We start from the raw sequence: 27,960 nt of genomic DNA, 5'->3' as shown, positions 1-27,960 counted from the left end.
AGGTAATTTTCCCTCCAGTTGTGTACCCCCCAACTTTTTTGCTTTGTTTAAACACCATAGTCTGACTTTAGCAGAGGAGCAGTCTTCTGATGCACTCCCCTGGGCTTTTCGCTCACTTTGTTATGGGGAAACTGACATGCCCTTAAAGACAGTCAGTACTGGGAGACTTTGTCCTAGTCAATGTTGCAACTTTTCTGCAACATGTTGCAAGTGCACAATGTACCTTACAGTACAGTGAACTTGGGTCTTCCTGTCATTTCTAAAGGCCCTAGATACTCTCAAAGGATTTTTTAGGAGAAGTGCAGATGTGCCTTTGACAGGGCTGGTGACAGCTTATCTTTTCATGTACTTTTAACCCTTTCCTGCCAGGTAAACCGCTGTTACCGCGTTTGGCACGAATAGGTGGCCTGGCTCCAAAATGGCCATGCCACAAGGTTCTTTGTACTGTCTTTTGGCCATCTTGCCCCTTCACCTTACCCAGGTCGAGCCAACCTGGGTCAGTCCTTATTTGGGCATGCATTTTCCAGCAAAACGCCAAGCTTTCGCGGGCTTCTGCATGCCTTGTGCGTGTGTGCTCCCAGGATGTGGGCTGGACTGCCTGGTTCCAATACACATCCTGGGTGCCAGAGAGTCTGGTGTGCTATGAATGCCTGGAACCACCGTGGTCCATGTATGGTATGCCTGTATGTGAGCAGATCTCCCATTGGGTCCTCTTTGTTTTGGCGCAAAGGAGATTTTGGATAAGAGAGGGCTCCAAACACCCATACCATGTCGATCTCCGTTCTCACTGAACGAAGGATAGGATCCAAGTATCCTGAAACTAAGAAGCCGAGTCGAGGAACCGCTGGTGGCCAGATGGAAGGTTTGGCACCTTGGGCCCGCTGTCGTCCCGCTGGACCCCTCTGCATCTGGTCACCCTAGAAGGTCTGCGAAGACGCTTCGACCCATTGGTATAGTGGGACCAACTATTCTCGGCACCTTTATCAAAACCTGCAAGTAAGCCTTTTCGGAGGTGTCCCTGGGCCAACCAGTGGGCTGACCAGCTGGCGCAGGACCTTTGCACTGATACCGCTGCCGTTTCGAGGAGGCCCTTGAAAGTTGGAACCCCGTAAACTCTGTGTTCACGGCACTCTCGCACCGAATTTCATACACTTGGCATTCCAAGGTCTGGAGTAAAGAGAGCACCCCGAACCGGAGTACACGCTGTTACCGTGTCGCCCAGCCGTGGTGATGAACTCTGCAAACACATTGCAGCTGTGCCGCTCTGTGCCCTGAAGCCTGCTACAGCGGAACTGTCCTGATCCATCCACCAGGAGCAGAGAAATCACCACTGTCCCGCTTGGGAATCAACGCTGTAACTTTGTCGCTAAAAGCCACAGAGCCACGAGATTGCTGCATTTTAACCTGCAACCGAAGTGGACTCAACTGTCAAAGTTTGGTCCGCAGTGCGCCAGGGGTCAGTGAGTAATTGCAACCCTTACCAGTGGCATCCATCCATTTTTATGCACGAGCGGCCCCTGAGGGCCCCTTTTCTTGCTCTACCCTCAAGGGGAGCCCCTCCATGAATAGTGGCAACCTATTCTGCATCACCTCACCCACCTTCCTGAGCTGCTAAAGCCCCTACAAAAGACCGTTTTGCTCATCTGCACTACCACGTGCACCAGCTTCGCAAGTACATTTGAGCACTAGGCTTCCCTCATTTTAGGGATTGGACTGCCTTTCAGTTAGGATTGTGTTTGATGCAGAAGGGCCAAAAGACTATTTGCACTACCTGCTTACTTCCCTTTTTAGGTTGTGGACCCATTTCGTGCATTAACCCTTTAGACCCCATTGGGTTTGTATATATGTAGATTGATAGGATTGTGTTGGCTTAGAAGTATTACTGTGATTTTATTTGTGTGTTAAAACTCAAAGGCCTTGAAATAAATGTATTTGTATTTTTAATATATATATATATATATACACCTGACTGGGAGTGATTTGTAAGTGTCCTTTACTCTGTGTGTTCATGTTAGGCAGAAACATGTGCAGTTCCCTTAGGGACCACTGCAAAAGATTTAAGACTACAGGGGTTTGGCAGTAAACCCACTCGGTAGCAGTCTGTACCACACAGATTCACTGGTAGCTGTGGCTGAGCAGTCAGACTTCCCTCAAGAAGAGTTAGGCAGTATACAGAGCATACAAAATAGGTACAGAAATACAGTAGCACAAGCAAATACTGACCAGAGCTTGGGTGTAAAAGTATATAATTATTTATTTAACACATACTTATACAACACACTAGCACTGAATTGGTAAGATAAGTTCAAAACACAATCACTATTATCATATGTACATCCCTGATTACTTGTTGGACAAGTCTTAGTTAACACCACTTATTTCCAGACAGAGGTGAGCGCTTAACGTTCAATGGCACTCCAACAAATTAAATAAAAAGGGAGGGAAAAGCAGAATTATGGAAGCATACACACTAACCACTTTTTAAAGAACCACAGCAAGTTAGGAAGGCACAGTCTACTGGTGAGCAAGGAAGTATAGGTGCCAGGCCCACTTTCAAGGGAGCCAGGCGGAAGATGCCCAAGATCAGACAGTTACACAGAGTCTTCAAAGTTTGTGGAGGTAGTTCAAAAAAGGTTTATTTCAGTGCAGGAAAGTTAGCTAAGGTGTCCCAGGCTAACCCAGGTTCGAGAGACGAGGATTTAATACACCCCGTTCAAACGGTTGCAAGGGAAGCCAGGTGGAACACGGTACCTTAAATGGAGAGGGTCCTCCAGTGGGGGCAGTTGTTCCTGGCAGCGGATGCAAGTCGCAGCGTCGCCCAGAGGAGAAGGTCTCGTCGTGGAGGAAAGATGAAGGTCGTTGCACTGCCAGGGAAGAAACCAGCCGCAGAGTTCTCCGGTACAAAGGTACTACCCTTTCGGTTCGCGGTAGGGGTGAAAAAGTGGTATCCCGGTTGCCGGGGTGCTTGGCACAGGCAAGGCAGCCACGAGATGCTCCAGGAAGGCGAAAAGAAGGTAGACTGGTTATCCCCACCAGTCGAAGGAAGAAGACTCTCCGGGCTGGAGATCTCCTCTGTCGTTGGGAAAAGTGGTGAGACGGTTCAGCAGGGCTCCACCGGTGGTGTCGTCGTTGCAGGCCGGCTTAGCTTCTCCCTCCTCGGATTCTTAGGTCCTGTGGCGACTTCTGAAGTTCCAGTCCCCAAAGCCCTGCTTTTATACAGCATACCCCCATTCACTCAGCCTAGCTGTCAATCAAACATGCTAAGTGGTGAGCCGGCCGGCTCACCACTTGGGCCAATCACACAAGAGTGCGACTTGAGTTACCAAGGTAACTCAGTCCAGGGTGCCTAAACCCCTCCCACACCCCCTGTGATACCCAGACAGAGTGGCACCACTTTTGGAGACTTCTGTGGAGAAGCCCGCCAAAAAGTGGAACAAAAGGCTCGACTTGGGTTGGAGTCACAGAAGAGAACACAAACGCCATTTTAGAATCGAGTTCTGGCAAAAAATACCAACCGGCGAATTAATATTAAATAAATAAACCGGCGATATGTTCGAGGCTATACGAATTAAATAATTAAAGTTGGTAGCATCGAACATTGGGAAAATCCCATAGAGATATATTCGTGGTCGAATATAAAAAGTAGTATCCACTGCCACCAGCCAAAACTCGATCAGGGGGGACGGAGACGTGCCCCTTTGAACAACAGACCCCGGGGCAATCGAATTGCCCCGACCAGTACGTCCACAATATGATGGTTTGTACTGGTTTCTGTTCATAATTTGGGACTAGCAAAGCCAATGGTGACTTTACATGCCCTGGGGGACGGTAGTCAGTCCCAAGGTATGGAGTCTATGTTGGGGGGGTCGCTACGACACCCTTGGGTTACGGCACGGAGGGTGCTGTGTAACCCACATTAAACAAAAAAAACACACGAGACCCTATGGAGTAAAAGACCCCATAGCCCATAAAACACATGGAAAGTTAAAGGAACACCTCAAATCATGTCTAAGAGTGGGAGCAAGATAATCTCACTCTTAGCAGGAGAGAAAAAAATAAACCCCAAAAAATCCAGCAAAGCTGCTGGGGGACTCACTAGGTTTGGGAAATTAGCCTTACAGAGAATTCTCCCTAACAGTTCATTGAGGTCTTTCAGTCACCCTCACCCGTCCTGAGACCTAGTCTTATCCGCTGCCAATGCTACCTTGAAGGTTACCCTGTTCCAAGAAACTAGGATGGCCTTCTGAACCTCTGCCCACCAGGTCAGAGTTCAGAAATCCGTCATAACAAATTGGTGTACAGCGGTGGGATAGGACTGAAGGTATCCAGTGTTGCACACTAGTGAAGGCATTTCAGATTACCCCTACCCATGACACATAGTGACTTTGTAGTGATAACTGTAAAGGCCATAGACCTATCTAATAGAAGGGAAATAAGTACCTTTATAACCTTAAATGCTTCCAAGTCAGAAACATTGAGAAAAATGTGTACTGAGAGAGGTTTACTGGCTCAAGGTACAAAATTGGAAATGATCCAGAAAATTATGGAATGCCAAGAGATGCAACTCAGTGCCATAATCTCTGATGAGAGTGCAGAAGGAGGTGGGGCTGCTCCCACTGGCAGAACTGACAGTTCTGCCTCTGCCCTCATTCATGGTGCCCATGAGGACCTGGATGATGTAATGTCCAATGTTTCCTCTGCAAGCTCTGATGCTGAGGCATGCAGGAATTCAAGAAGCAAGAGCTGCTGTTTAGGCAGAAGGAGCTTGAATTGTACATGGCTAAACTGAAAGTGGAGCAGGCAGAAAGAAATAAGGACAGGGATCAACCGTTGGAACTGGCTAAGCTTCAAGTTTGAAATGGGTCCAAAGGATCTGGACATGGGTCTGGGTCCTCCTCTCATTCAAAGTTTCCTAAAGATCTGCTCAGTGTGTATGTCGAGAAGAATGACATTATGGACTGGTTGAATGCATTTGAGTATGCATGTGAAGTTCAAGAGGTTGTAAATGCTGATAAGATTGCATGGTTGCTCAGCAGACTACCCCATTTTGGCTGCAGTGCTATTATGGAAATGTCAAAAGCTGAAAGTAGATTTTGCAATGTTGAAGCAAACTCTCATCTTAAAGTTTAATAAGACTCCTGCCCAATACCTGAAGAGGTTTAGAGAGTACAAAAAGAAAGAAGGAAGTACTTGGGTGTCATATGTGACTGATTCTTTAAAGAACTTGTCTGGCTCGGTTGAAGGCTATAAGGCCTCCACCTTTGAAGGTATGATATGTCTTGTCATGTTTGAACATACATTTGCATCTTGTTCCCCTGAGCTTAAGCAGCATTTGGCAGATTCAAAGGAGTTCGATCCTAAGAAGCTGGCCGTAGCAGCAGATTTGTGGGTGTCACAGAGTGTCCCATAAGGACAAGACTCATCCTGGTAAGCAGGAGGAGGGGAAAAAGTCCAAAGATAAAGAGGATGGGGGGATCTGATAAAACCTCCTCCCAAAAGAGCCACAAAAAGAAATTTAAGGGTAAATCACAAGAGAACACACAGGGTAGTGGAGGTTATCCTCCAAAGCAGAACTCTAGTTACAATATGCCTTCTTATGTCCGAAGACCCAGTGGATCTTGTGTGGCTTGTGGAGCAAGTGACCATGTGAAAGGGGACCCCAGATGTAAGGTCAAAACCTTGGGGGTCCACTCTGCTAATCTGGTCTTCTCCTCCTATGCGGAAGAAGAGATTACAGGGGCATCCTTCTCCTCAGACTCCCTCCCCAGTGGGATAGATTCTTAGGTCGTTTTAGTTTCCCTGGGTTCCTTGGAGCCTAAAGTCTCAGAGGCTTATGCTAGGATTCCTGGTAATACCAAACACTACTTTAAGGACAGTGTGCTGATGAATGGAGTAGATACTCCTGCCCTTAGGGATAGTAGGTGCAGCAGAACTGTAGTGGACTCTACCTTGGTAGAACAAGAGGAGGTTGACAGAGCTCCTCTGTTACCCACTAAGTTGGCTGATGGCCCACCTCTCAAGTTCCCAGTTATGCCTGTAAATCTTACTATAAATCGTACAGTGGCCAGGATTCCAGTGAGCATTCAGAGAGATGTCCCAGGAAAGGTCTTGCTGGGGAATGATCTCAGAGCTTTAGGGCTTGTGGGAGACACAGCAGAGAGACCCTGCACAAGGTCACAAACAAGGACTGCACTGGCCAAGTCCAATGCCATGCCCAAGCCAAAGGGGAAACCCAAGGCAGAAGGCGTCAAGAAAGACAAAAGAGGGAAGGAAAACATTCCCCCTAACTCGGCTACCACTGAGGTGGAGGTAGTTGGTCAAACACCTGGACCTGACGAGGAAGAGGCGTTACCTGAAGTGTTTGATCCCAATGACCATCCTGAACTACAAGGATTGTTAGTAGAAGGTGGTCCTGGCAGGATTGACTTCAGTAAGGGCCAACGTGAGTGCCCATCTCTGGACGGCCCAAGGAGACAGGCCTGCTCCCAGCATGAGGGTGAACCTCCTGGGAAGCATAGGATTTATTGGGAAGGTGGGTTCCTCTACAATGAGCCTACAGAGTCTACAGAAGGAGACCAAAGGAGGTTGGGGGTTCCCCTTGCTGTAAAACCCTTCCTCCTGCAGTTGGCGCATGAAGTGCCCCTTGCTGGTCACCTTGGCATCAAGAGAACCAAGCAAAGGTTATCCATGTATTTCTACTGGCCCAAGATGGGGGTGCAAGTAGAAAGTCATTGCAGGAGTTGTGCCACATTCCAGTTATCTGGAAAAAGTGGCACAATAATCCAAGCTCCCTTGGTACCACTCCCAGTTGTGGGGGTACCATTTGAGAGGTTAGGGATCGACATTGTTGGTCCCTTTGACCCGCAAACATCCTCAGGCAATAGGTTTATCCTGGTGCTGGTCGACCATGCCACCAGGTATACTGAGGCCATCCCATTGAAGACTGACTGCCAAGTCAGCTGCAAAATCTTTACTTGGCATATTAACTAGGGTTAGCTTCCTTAAAGAAGTTGTGTCTGATAATGGCAATACCAAATCGTTAATAAGATCAGAAACCAGTTCAAAACGAACCCCAATTCAAAAACAGAGTGAGCATAATAACCAACCACTTCAGAAATAAAGTATGAAACAAACAGCATGGAATCAACACAACAATAAAGAACGGAAGCAACAATCAAGTGCCTGGTTACAAAAATCATTCACAACCCATCCAATGAACTGAACCAGACTTCAGAAAATTGTGAAAATGATAAACAAAACCGGTTATCCGATAGACCCCTCCCGCCTCACTGACGGATAACGACAAAGATTCTGGCCAAAGAAACACAGACTGAAGAACAAGGTCACTCAAAACATGAATCGTACCAAAAGCATTTAAGATTGGCCTTGTAAAACTGCTTTTAAAACACAGCTCGAGACCCAAAAGACGCATTCAATTACTGGCCTCTTACAGACATACTGCAATGAGTGAAACTTCTACAAAGCTACATATAATGCCACATTTCGAGCATGTAGAACCTAATCACCGGTTAGATTTGCAAGTTGGCTTTAGTCCCAAGAGTGGCACCGAATCCACTATTATCCATCTGGGGCAACCTCAAAATATCGGTGGCCAAAAACAGCACAATAGTTGCCTTCCAGAACAGGGTAGAAATTACCTGACTTCCACCTTTCAGCTCAAAGCCACATACCATAATTTAGGGAGTTTAAGGATCAAGCCTCTCAGTGTACCTCAACAGCTACATATTCTCACTGATGAAAATAAAAAAAACAAAGGCTCACGGATGACACTGAAGTCATACAAAATGACTGATGAGGAAAACTCCAACCCCACCCTTACACAAGTAATTGAATGGATGACTGCTAACAACCTCCTCAACCCAGAAAAACAGAAATAACTAGTCTTGCCTGACGCAGCCCTGATAAACCTCTTCAGTGGACTCCAGAAATAGATAACCGTCTTGGAACATCTAAAGTAATCATGAATCTCGGCGTATTAACAGACAACGGCCTCACTCAAACTCCAAGTCAACGCAATAGTCAAAAATGGCTTCTTTGTTTAGTCAGGTTGATTATGCGTCATACCATTTTCCCACATGGAACCCGGGCTATCTTTTCTCCGATTCTCTCAAGAATGGATTATGCCAACAACATTTATCCAGGTATGTCGGTCCACCTCACAACAAAACTACAACAGAACCAAAACACAGGCTCTAGGATATTACTCAGCCTTTACAGGCGGGCATATTTAACTCCAGCTCTTAGAGCATTGCACTGGGTACCAATAATAAGAATTCCCTTCAAGGTCCTTGGCATTGCCCATAGAGCACTCCAAGGAGTAGAATTCATCTGAAATAACATCTCATAATACCAATCCATTAGAGATTCAATCTGCAAAAATCAAGGACTGGAAAATGTGCACACAAGAAGTTACCACTAAAACTCTAAGAGAGCAACTCCACTTTATCTAATACCAAAAATGCAATCTAGGACGTCAGACCGCTACAATCACAATGAAGTTCAACACCTCACAAAGAAGTTCAGCACCTCTCACCACAAGTAAACCAACAGTGATGTCATGCACTTGCACCAGATAAGGAAAACCTGCAGGACCAACTACTGACCAAATAGACTAAACCTCAATTTCGCAACCTTACCCATCACATGCAAATTCAAATTAGCCACCCACACTTAACTTTTAAAAGAGCCCTGACTCCAAACTACTATAAACCTTTAACAGCAATTAACACACCCAGCCCACGGCTAAAGTACACTCGCACTGCAAGCCTGAATTTCCCCTCTCTTCACACAAAGACTTGCTTCTAACTCATCGCACCTAGAAAGCTGTCACCCATGCAGTGCTCAGAGTACTTCCGATCTGCCCCAACAACACAAAGCACCACAATCTTGCATCTCAATTTTGTTCCCCTCTCCTGCCAACTAACCAAGCCCACCCACTCTCTTTTAGGTTTGCCAGATCACCCAGAGATGATGCAAATGGCAGTGGCGCGTGGCACATACTCCAAGTACATAATATCATGGCAAGTTAATTTTGTGAATTCCACTCCAAAGATGTTTCAGTATTTGTTAATGTGGTAGGAAAGTTAAACGTAATTATTCGCTGAAGAAGTACATATGTGGTTATTACAACATGCAAGGTGTACCTCCAAACAATGAATCATTTCTGCTCCCACTGTAGTTTACACCCTGAATTGGGTCATTTTTTATGTAGGTAAATTACAGGAAAACTTGAAAATCATTAAGATAAAAATGTATTATTGTCTTAACATAGCAAAGTCATATTTGTCAACGGGGCTTAGAAGTTTAGTGCATATGGGCAGCATGTTCTTTTTCATTTATTCATATTTCCTTAGTACAGGAACCGATTAGGACACATCATAGTTTAAATATTAGTTCCCCAACCAATTTGGTCCCATCATCATGCAATTCCCTTGTTCCCGTAAAATCTCCCTCTGAAGATACTCAAAACCCACAAAACAAGAAAACCTATAACGTTCACAGGGCTCACCATATCCCATGGTCTATAACCTTAAATAACAGTTCCGTCCATGGACTGTCTGCCTATATGGAATTCGAGGTTTATGAGCAGCACCACCAACTCCCAGGCACCACTGTGGCTTCATCAATCCATGTGGATCCTGGATTCCCTCATTTCAACAAAGGCCTTATCGGCAGGACTCCACAAGTACCACACAAAGTCTACCTATTCCCTTTGCAGTGGTGGAAGTGAGGTGAACTGACTATACTCCATTCTGGCAGTCCGGCAAGATGGCTATTGTTTTAATTTTATTGGGTGCAGGTAAAGTGAGTGTGGTCTTCCCTGACTGCCCTGGACTGCCCGGCAAGGTAGAAAGCTGTGGCCATTGACGGCACTTATGCAGCATTGAACCAGCAGAGACTGAAGCATGCATCCTTGTGGAATTATTTAAACAATCTGAGCCAGAGTTAGAATTGCACGAACCCCATACATAGTGTGTTGGGAGTGCGCTACATCAGCGATTGGTACAGTGTGCAAGAGGACAGTCAGCAATTTGGCAGAAGCTTGTGCCAGGATATTGACTAAAATTGTCCAACCAAATCTCAGGTAACGAACTTGGATAATGTTCTTTGGCTGAGGTTTAATACCCATTTAAGAATTTTAAGACAGCGCCTCACTTGTCAATTGATCATTTTGATCCTGCCTGGTCCTGGGCAGCCCTATTTCTAGAGGTCCTTCTAGAAAACATTGGTTGGCCTGGGATCAGTGACATAATGCAGTGTGTCCATCGGTACTTTAAGGTGATAATAACAATGCATGGTTTACGGAGCCATTCGAAAAGTACGGATTACACTATACATGATCAAATGCTGGAAATTGCAAGAGAACATCCTCTTCATAGACTCGCCTGGCTAGGGAAAAAGTTATGGGCCTTCCCAAGATTGGCATCCTCCCTCTACGGAGGCGCTGCAAAAGGCAACAACTGCCTTCTTTGGGGCCGTTGTTCCTGAGAAAAATGCAAGTGGTGTTACTGGGGGCAGAGGCGGACAAGGGGGGCTAAATTAGTACCAAGTGACTATTGACCTGCGCACAAATTCAGTGTCTGATGTGGATATGCTGACGTCAGTAGTGTCATTGGAAGGGGGGAAGACTTTTGAGGGGAAATTATTCTCTGGCCTTTTATACAGACGAGGAAGGGGACCTAAGAGGGGGTCTCCATTTCATTGTACGTCTCTACCCCCATCCTGCTTCGAGTAAACTTGCACCCGCAACATTAAATGAGACAAGCAGGGAGCACGGTTGAAATGCTCAGGCAGCGTTGATTACTTTAAATGATGTGATCTCCACATTTGCTTCCTTATATGAAGACACCAATTCAGAAGTAAGAATGCATACAATCGCATTGGGTGCAATACAAAACAAGTTGGAAATCTGGACAAATACATTTCAGCCTTATCGCAATCTAATTTGCCAAGGGAGCCGTCAGATTTGACTTCGAATATTGTGTTACTCCAAAATGCAATACCTCAGCCTCAGTGTACAAAGTCTCTATTACAAGAGCCGCTTGGTGGGTCACTGATTTAGCATCCTCCAAATATTAACAATGACGCAAAATTGTATTGTGAAACCTAGGCCTTTTCCCTTTTACAGGACTCTCAGACTTAGTTGTGTTTTCTCCGGTATTTAAAAGGTTGAATTGTGAAAGTATTCAAAATTGCATTATGAACATATTTAAAATTGCATTGAGAAACCTAGGCCTTTTCCCCTTTTACAGGACTCTCAGACTTAGGGGTGTTTTCTCCAGTATCTAAACTACATTGTGAAAGTAGTGCCATTCTGCGGTCTGACTTCTTAGCAAAGCATTCATATAGCAAACTTTCTACCACTGTCTGAGCGCCTGTCGTCATGTCCAATTGCCTACTATTGTCTTGTCTCTGTCTAGTCTGCTTGCGTCCTTCCCTAGTGTTCTCCCCCCTTCCTCTTCTCTCCTCTCCCCACCTACTCTATGGTACTCTGTCTCTCCTATCTTTTCCAAATGCTTCTCTAGCGACTGTTCTGCTCTCCTCACTAAATCTGGTAGGAAGAAGTTTAAAAAGGACATCATGGTCTCCAACCCAGGCCTCCCTATCGCTGACACCTATACCAGTACCTCCTCTACGCAAACACTCACCGACATCCTCTTTGTCGTTCCCTCGCCAGACCTATGAACTCTTCATATGGTCTCTGTGCTTTCTCATCTCTCTTCTTCTCCCATTAATGGTGGCAATCGGTGGGAGGCCCACCTGGCCTCCTTCGACTCCTCTAAGGTCATCATAAATGTTTCCCTGAATGGTACCGTCTTGGTCCAAGGCCCTCATGCCAATCTTCTCTTTGATAGACGCTTCCCGTGGCTCAACAACTTCCTTCCTTCTCCCACTGTCCCCTCTCTTCCCTCCACGGCTCACTTGCCTCACCCTGCTGCCTCCTCCTTGGCTACCTTGTCCTCTCCTCCTTGCTATTCTGCACTCCCGCAAGGCGTATCTCTGATTTGTACCCCTCCACAGAAGTCTAAGGACGGCAACCTTCTCCATATTGCCACTCTCAAACCTCACTCAGCTGTCAAACACTCTGACATCTGCCACCTCCTGGAAGAACTTGACCTTGATGTTCTCGGTCTCACAGAGACATGGTTCACGGCCAGCTCTGTCACAAGCTTTGACACTCTCCTCCCCGACTGCTACAAGAGCCTCTCTGCGCCCAAGTCCAATCGTTCTTGAGGGGGTGTAGCCCTGATCTTCCCCGAGTGGATTCCTGCCTCGGTCATTCCTACGCAGGCCTATTCCTCTTTTGAATGCCTCGTCTGTAGTGTCAGTCTCTCTCTCTCTCTTTCTCTCTCTCTCTCTCTCATTCCCTTACTGTGGCTACCATCTATCGGCCACCTGGTCAGATCTCCCCCTTCCTCTGAGTGGGTGGACCTCTGCTCTTCCCTCCTGGTCTCGACCACTCAAATCCACCTTCTTGGAGACTTTAACATCCACCTGGATGCTTCCAGTCCTTCCTCTGGACTCTTTCGCAACCACTGGAACTCTCTCTCACTCTCTATTCTCCCATCTGGCCTGAATCACTCTGCAGGGCACACTCTGGATGTTCTGATCTCTTCAGACAGTCCCCTTTCTATCCCTCTCACCACTCCTCTCTACTGGAGTGATCACTTTCTCCTTTCCTCCCAGCTCACCCTCTCTACCCCTCAGGCCAAGCCACCTTCAGCACTGACACCCACCTTCTCGGTTATCCGACTAATGAAACGTGTGTCGGTTGAGGCTTTCACCGCCACTTTCTCAACCCCCTGTCCCCCTTTGGCTGACTCACACCCTAACACAGCCCTTTCCATGCTCCACTCTGCTATATCTGATACTCTTGATGTTCTTGCCCCCGTCATGAGGATCGGCTTGAAGCCCAAAGCCAAGTGCAACTCCTGGTATGACTCAGACCTCGCCAGCCTCAAAAGCAAGTGCAGGGTTGCTAAGAGGAAATGGCGTGCTTCCGGTACATCCTCTGACAAACTGGCCTGCCGCCTGATCCAAAGGCGATACCGGTTCACTATCTGCACCAAGAAGAGCTCACATCCAAGCCTGCGTCTCTGCGGGATCTAAGAACTCGCCAAACTCTTTAAAATCGTCAGGGAACTGGCCAATCCTGCTGCAGTATCTACCTCTCCTGTCCCCTCCCAGGCCCTCTGCACGGCTATCTCTGGGTTCTCATTTCATCACTAAAACTCAAGACATCCTGTCCCTTCCCTCTTCCTCTCCTCCTCCCTACTCTACGCTCTTCCTCTGCCCTTTCTTCGGCCACCTCTCCTCCCTCCTTCTCTGCCTTTCCCCTGTTGTCCCAAGAGAAGGTTTCTAGACAAGTCTGATCTATGAAAGTCTTGTCAAAACAGGTTCACCACTGTTCCTCAAAAACCATCAGGGTCCTCATGGACACCCTGGCTCCTGCTCTGGCTGACTTTTGCAACCACTCCTTCACCACTGGAGTCTTCCCTTCCACCCCTCATGCACTCCCTTGTGCACCCTCTTCTTAAAAAACCCTCTGCCAACCCGTCCTGCCCGGTTAACTATCGCCCAATCTCCATCACTCCTTTCCTGGGCAAACCCCTTGAAAGGCTGGACATCTCCCAGATTAATCTTCTCACTGAATCTTTTGGTTGTCTCTATGACCATCAGTCTGGCTTCAGAGCTGCCAGAAGCATGGAAACTGCTCGCCTGAACATCCGTAAAGAACTGCTCTCCAACCTCGATTCCAACACCCCCTATGTCCTCATCATACATGATCGCTCTTCTGCCTTTGACACAGTCAACCATGCCATCCTGCTCAACCATCTCCGTGATAACCTGGGTGTCACCGATCAGGCCCTGGCTTGGCTGACTTCTTTCCGCTCTGATTGACCCTCCCAGGCCCAACTTGGGTCCTTCCTCTCCTTTATCTCCTCTCCTCTATCTCCAGCTCTACCTGTGGTGTTCCCCAGGGGTCTAACCTCTCTCCCTGGCTGTTCAACCAATACCTGACCCTTCTTGCCAACCGCATTGCCACTCTCTCCCCTAACTTTCAGTGTTTCGCAGATGACACTCAGCTTATTTTCAGGCTCCCTTCAGCCACCTCTTCTTCTCACATCTCCGAGGAGTGGTGTGCCACCAATGATCTCTGCCTTAATGCCATTAAGACTGAGATTCTTCTCATCAGCACACCCACTCCCTCCTTTCCTGTCTCTCTCTGGCCGGCCTCTCTTGGCCGTCTTCCTGCTCCCACCTGTGAGGCTAAAAACCTTGGGGTCATCTTCGACTCCACACTCTCCTTCTCTCCTCACATCTCTGACGTCTCTAAGAAGTCAAACTTGCAGCTGCACCCTCAGTACAACTGATCCAGAACAAGACTGAGGGATCTGTGTGAAATTACAGAGTTGAAAAGTCCGACCACCAAAAGTCTGTTTGATATATATATATATATATATATATATATATATATATAGGAGACCCCTCCGCAGCCCTCCACCTTACACCTTAACATTTTTATTAACTTTAAATGGGGGTCAGACTTTTGGTGGTAGGACTTTCTACTTAGGTAATTTCATCCTAACCCGACTGCAAGATTTGTCCTTGGCCTCAAGCCCAGGGATCGTATCTCTTCAGGACTGAAATCTCTACACTGGCTCCCAGTGTCTGCGAGGATTAAGTTCAAAACCCTCTGCATTGTCCACAAGGCCTTCTGGGGCCTCAATACCTTCAACTCTCTCTTCCTAAATATCTTCCCTCTCGAGCTCTTCGCTCATCCTCCTCCAACTCCCTCAGGGTCAGTCGCTTCTCCAAGCAACAAGTCAGTGGTAGATCTCTTTCTTCGGCTGGGGCCTCCCTTTGGAACAGCCTCCCTGCATCTCTGAAAATTGAGGAGAACCATCTCCGGTTCCAGAAGCACCTCAAGACCTTCCTCTTTGCCTCTGCTTTCTCGCTTCCTCGCCCTTGCTGGACTCCTGGCTGAAACTGAAATTGCACTGGTCACCTGTCTACCCTCTGTTCTCGGGCCCAGGTCCCCTCGCGGCCAGTTGCAAACCTGTACTGCCCCCCTGGCAACCCTTGCACTCTGGGGATGTTCCTGTATTCCACAGCCCCCTACCAGCACTTGATACCTCAAGTCTGCACTTACCCTTGGCACCTGCCACCAGCTGGCCGAACTTCTTATTTATTGTTTCTATTTATTTAATGTCATCCTATGTACTTCACTTCCCCTCCCCCCTCGCACTTTTCCTCTCCCGACCTCTCCTGCACTAGCGCGATCTCAATTTCACCTGGACTAGTAAGATTGTTGTCTCTGTCTTCCCTCTGATCGCCTCCCTTGCCTTGTCACACCTTAAAACACTTTTGCATAGGCACATTGTAAATGCCTTATCATATATCATATCATGGTTCGGCAGTTACACAACAAATGAGACCCATCAGTTCAACGTGATTTAACTCCAGGCAGGGGTGCATTTTAGCCCACTGTCTTTTTGATCTGTACGTTTCATATGTGGGACCATATTTAAATCGCATAGCTTTTGCCCCCTTCCCCAGAATCGGAACGCTGAGTGTAAAGTGGCTTGATAACGCAGATTATTTCGTTTTACTGGATTGAACCAGCATTGGGCTTCAGAAAATGTTTAATTGCTTTTAAGAATTATGCAGCTGAGAATGGTTTAAAAATGAACGCGGAAATTCGAATACAAAAAAATCTGTAAGTAAAAAATGGGTTGTAAATGAGGTTGAATTAGAAAAAGTTAAACATTTAGTTTACCTTGGCTAACTAATTTCCGGTAACTCAGATAAAGCCTATTGTAAAGACTAGAGGGGGTTTATCTGTACTTCTGCCCTTTATATGGTTGGCAGAGCACCCCAGCCAAGTTTATCTATATGGTAGCTATGGCCAAGCAACCAAGACTTAAGTTCTCAGGGGTGGATGCAGGCTGGTTCTTAAGTACAGCAAGTTCCTAAGCCCCACACACTATGTTAGGTGATAATACAGCTTCTTTATATGAAATAAGTTTCAGTAAAATATATAGCACTTTGCACCTCAGCAATTCTATTCTAATAATGGCGATAATATATATACAAAAATCAAAAAATAGTCCATAGGCGCACCTCTGCGAGAACGAACACGGCCCATTGACCTGTTCTATGGGAAGGCACCCACTCTAGAGTCCGCAGCCACACTTTAGCTCACTGTACCTTTCACAGATCGGACATACCCATTTGCATATCAGTCTTTGTGCCACCCACCTGGGCAGTCCAGCACTGAAATACTATGGCAATTCCCTTCTGAACAAGAGTACCAGATCTTGACGGTCTGGGTATCACCTACACCAAGTACGCTGATGATACCCAGATCCTCATCCCGTTGACGGGAGATTACAACAAGGATTTGGCCTTGGTGAACAGGGTGCACCTCATCATCCAGGAATGGATGCCCTCCCACAGTCTATCACTTAATGATGACAAGACTGAACTCATCATCCTCGGATCCACCCCTAATCTAACCAAACTGGACCACAACTACTCAAGCTTCACTATAGATGGCAACCCCATCAAGGTAGCAAAAGTAGTGAAAACCCTAGGAATCTACCTAGACTCAGCCCTTTCCTTCCATAAACAGGTTAGCTCCATGGCCTCTTCCACCGCCTACACATGTAAGCTTATAAGAGCAGCCAAACCTTTCCTATCCATTCTGAATTGCATTACCCTTGCCAGAGTCCTTGTTTTATCAAAACTTGACTATTGTAACGCCCTTTATGTTGGAGCAAACAAACAGATTACTAACAAAATCCAGACCTTGCAAAATAATGCTCTCAGAGCAGCGCTTAGCATCCCCAAGAGAGCACATATCTCCAACATCAGGAGATCTCACAACTGGCTCACCACCACCGACAAAATCTGGCTCAAAGTAGCCTCATTAACACACAAATGCCTCAACAATGCAGCCCCCTGCTACTTAGCTGACAGAATAAAAAGACACTCCCCCAAAAGGCCCATTAGAACTTCCAATGCTAATTTGCTTACAGTTGCCAGGTTCAACCGATCCAAAATGGGTGGTAACAGCTTCCAGGTGAAAGCAGCCCAACACTGGAACTCCCTACCACTCGCCCTTAGGACACCCCAAACCTACCCCCTCTTTAGACCCAACTACATTCAGTGGCTAAAGAATAACGACCAATAACTGACCTGCCTTTGCACTCTATGCTTATATGTAAATATGTATATTTGTAAACTGTATATCATTGTATCCATCGCAACTGTATTAACCTATGCATACACTGTAAATTACTGTACAGCAATGTAACCAAGCTGAGAATAACCTTACTTAAGAGTACATCACAGGTTCATGAACAAATTCCTCATTTTAGTTTTGAAAGATGTGCTTTGCTTTACCTTTGCATCCCATGCTGTGAGAAACCCAAAGATGTCCCCGGGGATTTGTCATCCAGGTGGCCAGGACATGGCCATCGCTATTGGATCCAGTTCCTGGGGGTGAACTGGAGGGGGAGGATCACCTGGGCGAGGGGTCCTCACGGAATGGAAGTGGGGCACCAAGGGTTGAGACGCGGTATCCCCTTCCCTGTAACACCTTTTCCCAGGGTCCCATCCTACCCTGTAGGGTATTTATAAGCTCTATCCTTCACCCCCTTTTCCCACGCAAACATTTTCTTACATTGTAACAAACAACAGACTAACACCAGAGCCGTTTACCTGACATGTCCCAACACTCGGGTCAGGCAATTGACACTAACCATGCAAACCTGGAATCGCAATGAGTTGGAAGGCGGTCCATAGGCCCAGGGTGGAGATTTGGTGGGCGGACCTCTTGAGATGGGCAGAAGCAGAAACTGTGGTATGATTTGAAGCTGTTACCAGGGGAGGAGAGGAGGAAGTAGGCCCCCTGATAGCCTGGAGGCAACTGGTGACCTCAATGGCGAACCCTCACCAAGACAGTCACGAAACGGAAGACTCGGAGGAGTCGATGAGCACTGAGATTCCCGTAGATGCTCATGTAGATGGCACAGATGGGACGGCTCGAGTTTAGGGGGTGGGAGGGGGGAGGACAGTAAAAAATGTTGTGTAATATGATAGGTGATACGGACTATGAACGTCCTCAAAGGTTGTAATGTTGTTTTTGAAATAATAAAAATTGTTTAAAAAAAATAATAAAAAAAATAAAAACATGCACACCTGACGCCCCTTTACCTTCCCCACAGGGAGAAAATGCTCAACAGCACACTTCGAGCAAGGTCGAAAGCACGAGAAGACAGCTACACCAAACCAGCAGTTCAAATAGAGAAGAAAGGCGGAGAGAACTGGAAGGACCACGAAGGGGGAACTGCCCTTGCCCTTTTCAACTCATGTCTGCAAAACCTCTGAAAGGGAAAGCTTAACGGGAGTTACCGCTGGCGTGCGGAGCAACAGATGTCAACGGTACACGGGGGCCTCCCACATTGATAACGCAGGTGGAGAGGCAATCTGGCTATTGTGGTACTATCCTTGACTCCAGAGATCAGAGAAACCAACGGGTTCAGCACAACCGGTGAGTCGAAGGAGACTGATAGCAAAGCAAACTGTGTTGAGCCCAAGGTTGCAAGTAGCAACATTTTTGAACGCCAGGAATTCGCAAGACAAAGAACATGTGTGTGTGTCGAACTTTAAGAAAGCCAAGTTGAGGTCCAGGTGCAGAGGGGTCAGGCGCCACGTGGGTGCTCATTTGAAAGACTCTGACCAGGACCCGTTATGAAACTACAGGAACCAGAAGGCCCTACGAAATGGTGGCGTGAGGCGTCAGAGTGGTCCTACAAGGATCACGTCAAATTCCTTGTACAAATCCCTTGTACGATCGAACGTCTCTAACCCGTTGCCGGAGGAAAGCTAGGGGAAGGGAGCCCTGCTTTCCACTATGATTGTGAACTGTGATAAATGGCAAATGTGAATCCAACAGAGGGATGCCGAAAGAAAGGTGGGTGAAGGAAACCCCGCTTTCTGATGAAAATGAGCAATACATGAACTGTATTAGGAATAAATGAACTGTGCGTAAGGGCCGTAGAGAACCAGACAGAGGGAGGCTTGTTTGTTTTTTTTTTTTTGCAAGGAGGATCCGAGCCCGGCAGAGGGAGATCCTAGAGGCGAAGAACGATCACCCAAGCTGCAAGACCACCTAGAGAACTTTTGTTTGTTTTTTTGTTTATGATATGATATGGCATTTATAACGCGCCTATACACAAGTTTTTCCAGGCGGGAATCAAAAGTAATACACCCATGAACATTGTGTCGACAAGAGTGAACCCAGTCAAGGGTTGTCCACATTGGGAAGGTGTTTAAAAAGGACATTTGAATATTACAAGCAATATATGTTAAAAGGCAGGAGTGAACCCGACAGAGGGAGAGACGCGTTGCAAAGAGGATCCGAGCCAGACAGAGGGAGATCCTAGGCGTGAAGAGCAATCGTCCAAGGTGCAGGAATACCAGAAGTGGAACTTTTTGTTTGGTTGTCATTGTGAAACACCACAGGTCTTCTAAGGCAAGAGACCTTTTTGCAAGAAGGAGACGTAGCCTCTGAAGGTTTTTGATATCGTTGAACTGAACTGTGAACCTCGTGCTGACGAGGCCAAGGAGTGTGCTGTGCTCAAGAGTCCCACCTTGTCCCGTGCTTCCAACATGGGGAAGGGAGACCCAGTCATATCATCCTGACTTATCATTTGGTGAACACTTCTTTCTTTTGTGGTGAACACCCTTTTTCCAATTTAGTAGTAAGGATTGGCAATAGGTTTTTCTTAGTATAGGCCCTTTTTATTTGACAAAACACCACTAGGACTGCCTTATTATTATTATTTCATGGTCATAGCTTGCTCCCATCTTAGATTTAGGTTTAGATTAGGCATTTATCTCACCCATTATAAAGTTCAATAAACACCCTTGAACTATGATCACGTGTGCCTGCCTTTACTCTTAGCACCATGTGTTCCTTACAATGCCCTCTGTATTTCTGCCTATATACTTCTGACTGCCCTTTTCGATCTGTAGTACAAGGCACCACCTTTGGTCTCGCTATTCAGTTAATCTCACTGCCTGGCTCCCCTCAAATGGAACACCCTCATCTGAAAGAAAAGTTCAAACCAGGGAACCTTCTAAATACATATCAACTGTTACCAACTTGGACTAGAAGAGCTACTGACATCCTCAACAAAATCTGTAGAGCTAAGCATGGTTGTATCACAAGTACAGAAAGCCTCACTATCGCTCTCCGAACTCAGATTCATTATGTTGAAATGAACAACTAGGAAGTCCTCACTCACCATCCAATCTCTTTCACTCCTGCATGTTTTTGTTATCATCCTTTGCCAATCCTATGTACTCTTTATTTAAACTCTCTTAGTGATAATAAGCAAATAAATAAACTACAACTGCAAAAATACAGTTAGCGTGTCTGCTTCGGCTGCACTAACCTTGGTGCCGTGAACTTGAAATGGAACAAATAATCAAAGGTACTTCTTGCTCCTGTACTAAGTTTCCCAATGTCCTCTCCTGCACATTTGTGCACTCCCAGATTTGCTATAGCAACTCCCATTTTCCAAATTTCCGATTTTCTGTTTCTAATGCTACATCAAGCTTCCAGCCCAGTTGTTTGAGGTCCTCACCTTCCATCCAAGTTCCACTCTAGCGCAATTCACTCGCTACAAAATATCTATCCTGTTCCCAATTTGTGTGACACATTGCAGTGACTCATTTTCTGTCCACCCATTTCTGCTACTTCCACTACATATTGAACCCGCCAGCCCTCCAATAGCGATGCTGTGCATAGAAGTGGTTCCAAAATGGTGCCACTAGCTTCTAGCCAGTTCCCAAAAACACAGACCAACATCAAATCAAATAAAAAACCTGGCATCTTAATTTCATTTTGTTTGCATACTCACAAGCGGATCATCAACTAAGTTTCTCCAGTGGTGACAAACCAAAGACACATTCTGATATAGCTCCATTACTGGTAAAAAGCCAAAGATAGTCATGAGGACTTCATCAGGAAGCTGTATTAAATGCCCTTGAGAATTAGGTTTTGAAAATGATGTCCCCAGAAGGCCAAAACATGCATCAGGAATAGGTTCAAGAGTAACGTCATTTGGTTGCTCTTGAGCTTTCCAGAGTTCTGAAGGAGGAAGGCAGAAGGTAGCCACCAAGGGGCTTCTCCTGTCTTTGCTATGTGTATGTTGTCGAATCATTTGGCCGGTATGTCCTCTCAATGCTGGATTTTGCAAGACACCACATACAGAATGGTCCACATTGGCTTCATCACCAAGTCTTTCAGAGAGGTTGTCCACTGCCCTGTAAAACATCTCATCTTCCTCAGCTGAGACCTTGAAAGGGTCAAACTCTGTGGAGTAGTTCATTGCTTTATTTCTATTGCTTTGCTCCCCATGGTATGGATTTTGGCCCCCTTTTATTACAGAAGATTCTGAAAACAGCTTGGAATTATTGGCTACAATTGGTCTTTTTGCAGATACTCCCCCTCTACAAACAGTACTATTCTCATTGTCAATTCCTCTTGAATCAAATGGCCGCTTTCCAGAAGAAACAGTCGGTGAAAGTCCCAGAGGGGCTCCTCTTTCGCTCATTGCCATGCAAACCAGTTCATCATTATCAGCAACAGTGTCCATAACTTCAGTCTTTAGGGCTTTGGGTTGCCCCGCATCTCCAGAAGACTGTGAACCTCGACCTCTGGCTTGGAAGTAATCTGTGATGGTCTGCTGGCGACCCTGACCTATCAAATTAAAAGGGGAAAATAAAGAAATATATAAACTTCTTTAAAATAAGTGCTCCATCAATACTTTTTCAGCACACAAAAAAAATGAACTAAATCAACACAATATTTCCTATCTTATAATGCATGCTGCATCCTCGCAGGTAGTAAAGTCAAATGACATTTCAAGATATAACACAGAATATCCTGTGTAAAACATTAAAGGGGAAGTTCACTCAAAAATATTATTGTATCAAATGATGGGCCATAATAAAAAATATATACAAAAAATATTTTTAAAGAAAGTTCCTATGTTAAATTATGAGCAAATGAGGCTAAAAGTAAACATTTCAAGCACTATGAGGCATACATTTTGTCAAATGAATAAGCCTCCTGTGCGTGTGTTAAGCTCTGCTCTCGTGGCAATAATGAAACAAAAGCCACCTACTCGTAGCTTTTGCTCATTACAGCCGGAGAGCAGAGTATGCCGTCAGGCTCCTTCTTCGCCCGTGCTGTTGGTGAGTGGTTCTCTGTGCTTTAATTTTCCCGCTTTCCCAGTCTCCCCTGAGCGGGGGGAGCCCGGGAAAGTTAAAGTGAAAGTCCAGGCAATTAAAAATACAACGTTGCTGCATTTATAATTTCCGTGGCTTTCGTTTCAAGTCTCCTGAGCTCCCCCGAGCCGGGGGAGCAAGGGAGACAAAGCGAAAGTGCCGACAATCATAAATACAACCGCGTTGTATGTATGATTGCTGTGGCTTTGTTGTTAATTTTCCCGGGCTCCCCCAAACCTGGGGGTGCCCGGGAGACTTAAAAAGGAAGTCCAGGCAATTATGAATATTTCGCCAGCCACCGGCAAAGTATTCATAATTGCTGCGACTTTCGTTTTCAGTTTCCCGTGCTCGGGAAACTAGAAAAGAAAGTTGCAGCCATTATGAAAAACTGACCAGCGGCTGGCGAAGTATTTATAATTTCTGTGCTTCCCTGGGCTTTGGGAGCGCAGAAAACGTAAAACGAAAGTCAAGGCAGCCTCCTCTCTTCATGTTAAGCTCTGCTCTCTGGCAGCAGTAGGCAAAAGCTCCCAGTAGGGGGCTTTTGCTTGATTATTGCAGCCAGAGCCGAGCTTAAAATGAAGAGAGGCGGCTCATTCATTTCACAAAATGAATGCTTCCTAGTGTTTGACATTTTTTACATGGAACTTTCTTTAAAAATACTTTTTGTATATATTCTTTATTATGGCCCATCTTTTGAGATAATAACATTTTTGAGTGATCGTCCACTTTAAGAACAGGGGAATACCAGGCATATACAGAAAATGTCAAACTTGACACAATGTTTGCAGTTTGAGAGAGACACTCCTTTTATAAACAACCTCCAACGGTACCAATTTAGAAAATCTTTATTAGGCAAAGCCTCTGACAGAGCATACTACAAAAGAACTGTAAATAGTATGCAGGTGTTTTAAAAAACAACATGAGTTTATCATGCACAGCCAACTAAATATTCAACATAAATATTTAATATTTAAAGAAAAATGTATAAAAACCTAAAAAACAAAAAACTGGTCTATCTTTAAGACAATCCAAAACATTCTGTACAATGAGGCATTTCTCGCCCAATTGATTTGCACATAAATGCAAACTGCACGCAAAAAAGTTAGATCCATGTTTAAACCCAACGTCAATGCACTACTTCAAAAGTTTTACTCATACTTTATGCTATACTTATTAGGCATGTTTTCATACAGGCATTGGAGAGCAACCAGCACAAGTTTAAAAGTGTATGGGAAACTCTAAGGGCAGTAAATATTGATATAGCACTGGCTGGTTTAAATCATTTATTTTTGCATTTGTGTTTTATTTGTTGGGTTTTTTGTATTTTATTTTTACTTATATATCGCTTAACACCTAAGCGCTGCACAAAGAACAGTAATGGTACATTAAAATGCAATGCATGGTACGAAAGGAGACTAAGAAGAAGAAAGACGATGGACTTTGAGCTTGGTTTTAAAGAGAAAGAAAGAAAATAGAACAAGGTAAATACATACAAGAGGTAAACATGGTTCACTAAAAGAGTGCGAGACTGGTGTTCCCTATTTTGAGCAGTTACAAAAATGCACAAGAAATAGAACTGATCTCTGTGTACCTCTTCTCAGTCTCTGCGTCCTGTGCCGGGGGTACAGGCCCCTGTTCAAGTCACGACTTGTTCGCCTTTGATTAAATGGTTCAGTTAGAGAGTATGAGCCTTCTCTACTTTCAGCTAATGCTCGGCAGTCACTGACTGTAAGGTGCTTGCGAATTGGTCTTCTCACTGTTCATCAAGAAAACAAAAATAAAAAGATGTTTGTCTTCCTGTGTGTTTTTAGTGCGCAAACATCATACCGTGAGTGCTCATTGAACTACACCCACAAACAACTAGCGAAAGTTCACAGGCTACTTATGTTGTCAAAACAGTGCCGATAAACTGATGTAAGACTTTGAATTAATCGGAGCCAGTGGCGTTGCTTTGGGCAATCCCGAATACCATTGTTTTTAGGCCATCGGTGTCTTTGCAGAATAGGGCCAGCAATATTATGCAAATTACTCTTTGGTCAGGCTAAACCTCTAGGCTACATCCCCCTCTGGACAGAAAAACAAGCACCCAAACATGTTTCAGAATTATAGGCCATCTTCAGAGAGGTTCAGCTCCAATCCTTATACGCAGTGAGCGAGGGATATGTTTGGGAGTTCTAGATCCTACTTTGTGAGACAAAAAGTGAGAGATGGAATGCTTTGAATCAATCAACAACATTGTTATTGCTTTAGTAAGACTCCATTCCATCGTTTTGTTACCATGCTCAGCCATTTTTCAAAAAGTTACATGTTTGGTCAAAGTACAAATACTTATAGGAAAGAGCCACACAATGGCACTGAAATGTATTATGGCAGTGATTAATTTTAGACCAGTTGCTCTAAATACTTAAAAACAGAGCCTTAAGAATCTGGACTGGATGGACGACAGAGAGGACAGATGCAATTACATATGTCACACATCTATACACAATTCTAGTGCTTTTATTTGAATGATTCACAAAACAGTAATTAATACTGAAGACGTGTACATTCTTACATGTCACTTAAAGAACAACGCATTATTCTCTGCCACCTTTTGGTGGAACGTGTGCAAACTTCCCAAACACCACATGTAAATAAAACTACAAGCAACAATAGAACCAGCAATAGTCTAAACATATAGAACATAAAGAAAAGTCATGTGTGAAGCAATACTAGAGTTCAGTACTCGGGAACTTTCCATTAGGATGTTTTTTAAAGATAGGCCATCACTCAGAATTCCTGTATCAACGACTCAAAGATTCATGCCACAAAAAGCTGAGTGTCTGCCCTTAAAAAGTGATAAACCCTGTGTCCAGCTGTTAAGGCAGTTTTTGTACCACCTAACTTTTTTTATGTGATTTAGTCAAAATAAAATCGACTTTCATCATACAAGAGAATGCAACAAAAAAAAAAGAGAAATCCACAAATAGACAGTCAGTCATTATTACATACATTGGTCAATCGCTATATTATATAAATTAAAAGAAATGGCGACTAAAATTGAAATAACTAAACAGGAAGAAAAAAAGAAAAACATACAAAAATAAGGCAATTTAAAAAATAAAATAAAAGAAACATTAGGAAATTTCATCCAAGTTTTAGGAAGACTTCTTCAATCGTAGAACATTTACTTTAAACCGATAAGAGCACTCAGCACCTATATTTAGGCACCCTTCTCCTGCGCATCGAGATCCTCTTCACAGCTCCCACTACTCTGACCCAAATACAAACTAACCGGATTCAGTTCTTTCAACAGGTTTACAATTTCACTAGATAAGAGAGTTTCATTACCGGAGGATAAGCCTTTCCCAACCAATCATGGGTGACAAATCTAGCGAGCCTCTGGACTCTCATTTCCAAGGTTCCTGGGCAATTAACAAGCAGGTGTTTCAGCAATTGTGTTACACTTTCCTGGCAAAGATCACAAATATCATTCACGGTTTCATCTCTATGCCTGATATATTGGATCACTTGTGTGGGCAAAAGATTCAGACGGAATCTCCAAAACTCTGATCTAAGAGAAGGGTCTGGAAATTTCCTCAAATAAGTGGGAATATAGGATGTAGGTTTAGCCATCAAAGTTAAGGATGGGGAGACTTTTGTAAGCTGGATTGCAGCTATTGTCCTAATCCAGTCTTCCCTTTTCAAGCACTCCTTGGCCTTCATAGGATTTTGAATGAGTGCCTGTTTGGCTTGATTCTTCTACCCTGCGTCCCCCCTCCCCCCACCAGCCTACTTCTGCAGGAGTCTGTCCTGATACATTCTGGTTTCACCATCACAGTCTTGTGGCCAATGCTGGATTTGACTTTTATGGACTACATTGATTCACAGTGTGTCACCCTTTCTCAACTCTCATGCTGGACTTCCTTTGCATCTTGTACGCATGGTGGCCCTGAATCATGCTGTTCCCATCTTCATCTTGTACCCGGGCTTGCAACATTATATGTTACTACGGACTTCTGCAATTGTATTCGCTCTCCCCTCTTGCTTTTCCACTCTTTTTGACTACTTACTCTCTGTTCCCTCCTCCTCTCCCTTTCCCTATCTCCTCCCCATCTCTGCACTTACTCTATCAGAATTGTCCCTGGACCTAGTATGATAGCAACCTGGTCTGTCTTCACACTCCTCCCTTACTGCCCCCCGTTCAGCACTATCTGAAATGTCGTCAGGCCTAGTACTATAGTCGCTTGTTTTGTTCCTCCCCTCCCTTTCAGCACTCCTCTCCCTCACCTTTTGTTTTTATCCGGCTCTACCAGAAATGTCGTCAGGTCTAATACGGAAGTCGCCGTTCTGTTTCCATTTCCTTCCCACTCTCCCCCTCCCTTCCTTATCTATATCTTAGCTTTTGCACTATCTGAAATGTCATTAGGCCGAGTACGATAGTTCATTTCACATCCTTATTGTTCATGGCCTGTAACAATGTCATTGTATTTTCCCTTGTTCCCTCCCTTGCCTTGAAGCGCTTTGAAACACATTGTGTATAGGTGCTATATGAATAAACTATCATATCATATCATAAACTCTTTTGAACAATCGGCCTCCAAAAGAATTTTTGAACAAACAGTGTTCAAGTTATTCAGATAGTGATTAGTGCCAACCTGAAGGACAAATGAAGCATCTTCGTAAAGAGACTGGGTAGGGACCTAAATAGGGAGACCCACTGCCATTTCATCCAAGCCCTCAGTGACAGTAGACCCAACTCATATCTTAAACTGGACATAGGTACACAATTGGAAAGACAAAGTACACGCTTCCAGATTTTCCCCTCGAGCTGCTCCCAGTCTAGCAAATAGGACAAGGGGTTGGAATCAAATCCAAAAAGCAAGGTAGGAATTACTTTGCCTATGTAATATCTGAATACATGTAAGAGGGAGAATTTACAAAATTTTGTTAGCATCTTTTTCTTGTACGAACCCAATTGTAAGATTTTGGTCTCCAAAATAACCATAGCGTGGACTTTAGTGGGAAATTATCTAAATCACAGCACCTATATAAGTGACTTCCTGAACAAACGGTATCATTTGATTGACCAGGCTCCATAAAAAAGATTTAATGGCCTTTGAATGTTGTTTAAAGACCAACATTTTTGATTTTGAGGTGTTAATTGTTAACCCATTGAGCTCTGCATATTTCTGGATAGCGTGAAGCATTCTCTAAAGGCTGGTCTGGGTGTGATCGAGTAGGACGATGTCGTCGGCCTAGGCCATCCAATTTATCTTTGTTTTTCCAATCTTTGGACTGGCCAACGCTGACTCTTCCACCCACTCGACCAGATCAGACAGATACAGATTGAAGAGAAAAGGGGCGAGAACACATCCCTGCCGGACCCCCCAATCTATTCTAATGGGGCTCGATAATCTGTCCAGTCTAATCTGCAGTTCCGAGTCTCTATGCATCACGATCAAGATAGCAAGTAACGTTTCAGGGGGACCCCAGCTCCTTAACTTGGTCCACAAGAGATCTCGATTGACCGTGTGGAAAGCTTGGGAGGGAGGTACAACCAATGTCCTTAATGGGGGTGCTAATACACCTGTCAAGAAAGGGAAGGCAATCCTCTCAAGGTAAGGTAACGTGGTCAGAGCGAAAATGCTT

General features: G+C 45.0%; 1 protein-coding gene across 1 annotated transcript in view; it reads right to left on the bottom strand.

The window, feature by feature from the left end:
- Window positions 1–27,960, bottom strand: part of FBH1 (F-box DNA helicase 1) — a 1,469,681-nt gene that overhangs the window by 1,283,047 nt on the left and 158,674 nt on the right. Inside the window, exons 2-3 of the mRNA XM_069629653.1 lie at window positions 23,921–24,085; window positions 20,958–21,799 (exon numbers count right to left, since the gene is read on the bottom strand). Coding sequence (XP_069485754.1) covers window positions 20,958–21,799; window positions 23,921–24,085 — 1,007 coding nt within the window. The remainder of the gene's footprint in view (window positions 1–20,957; window positions 21,800–23,920; window positions 24,086–27,960) is intronic.

This window comes from Ambystoma mexicanum, chromosome 12 (genome assembly GCF_040938575.1).
Source record: "Ambystoma mexicanum isolate Mex_15411 chromosome 12, UKY_AmexF1_1, whole genome shotgun sequence".
Taxonomy (NCBI): Eukaryota; Metazoa; Chordata; class Amphibia; order Caudata; family Ambystomatidae; genus Ambystoma; species Ambystoma mexicanum.
Note: the sequence above shows the minus strand (reverse complement) of the source record. Positions and strands in the feature narration are given on the sequence as shown.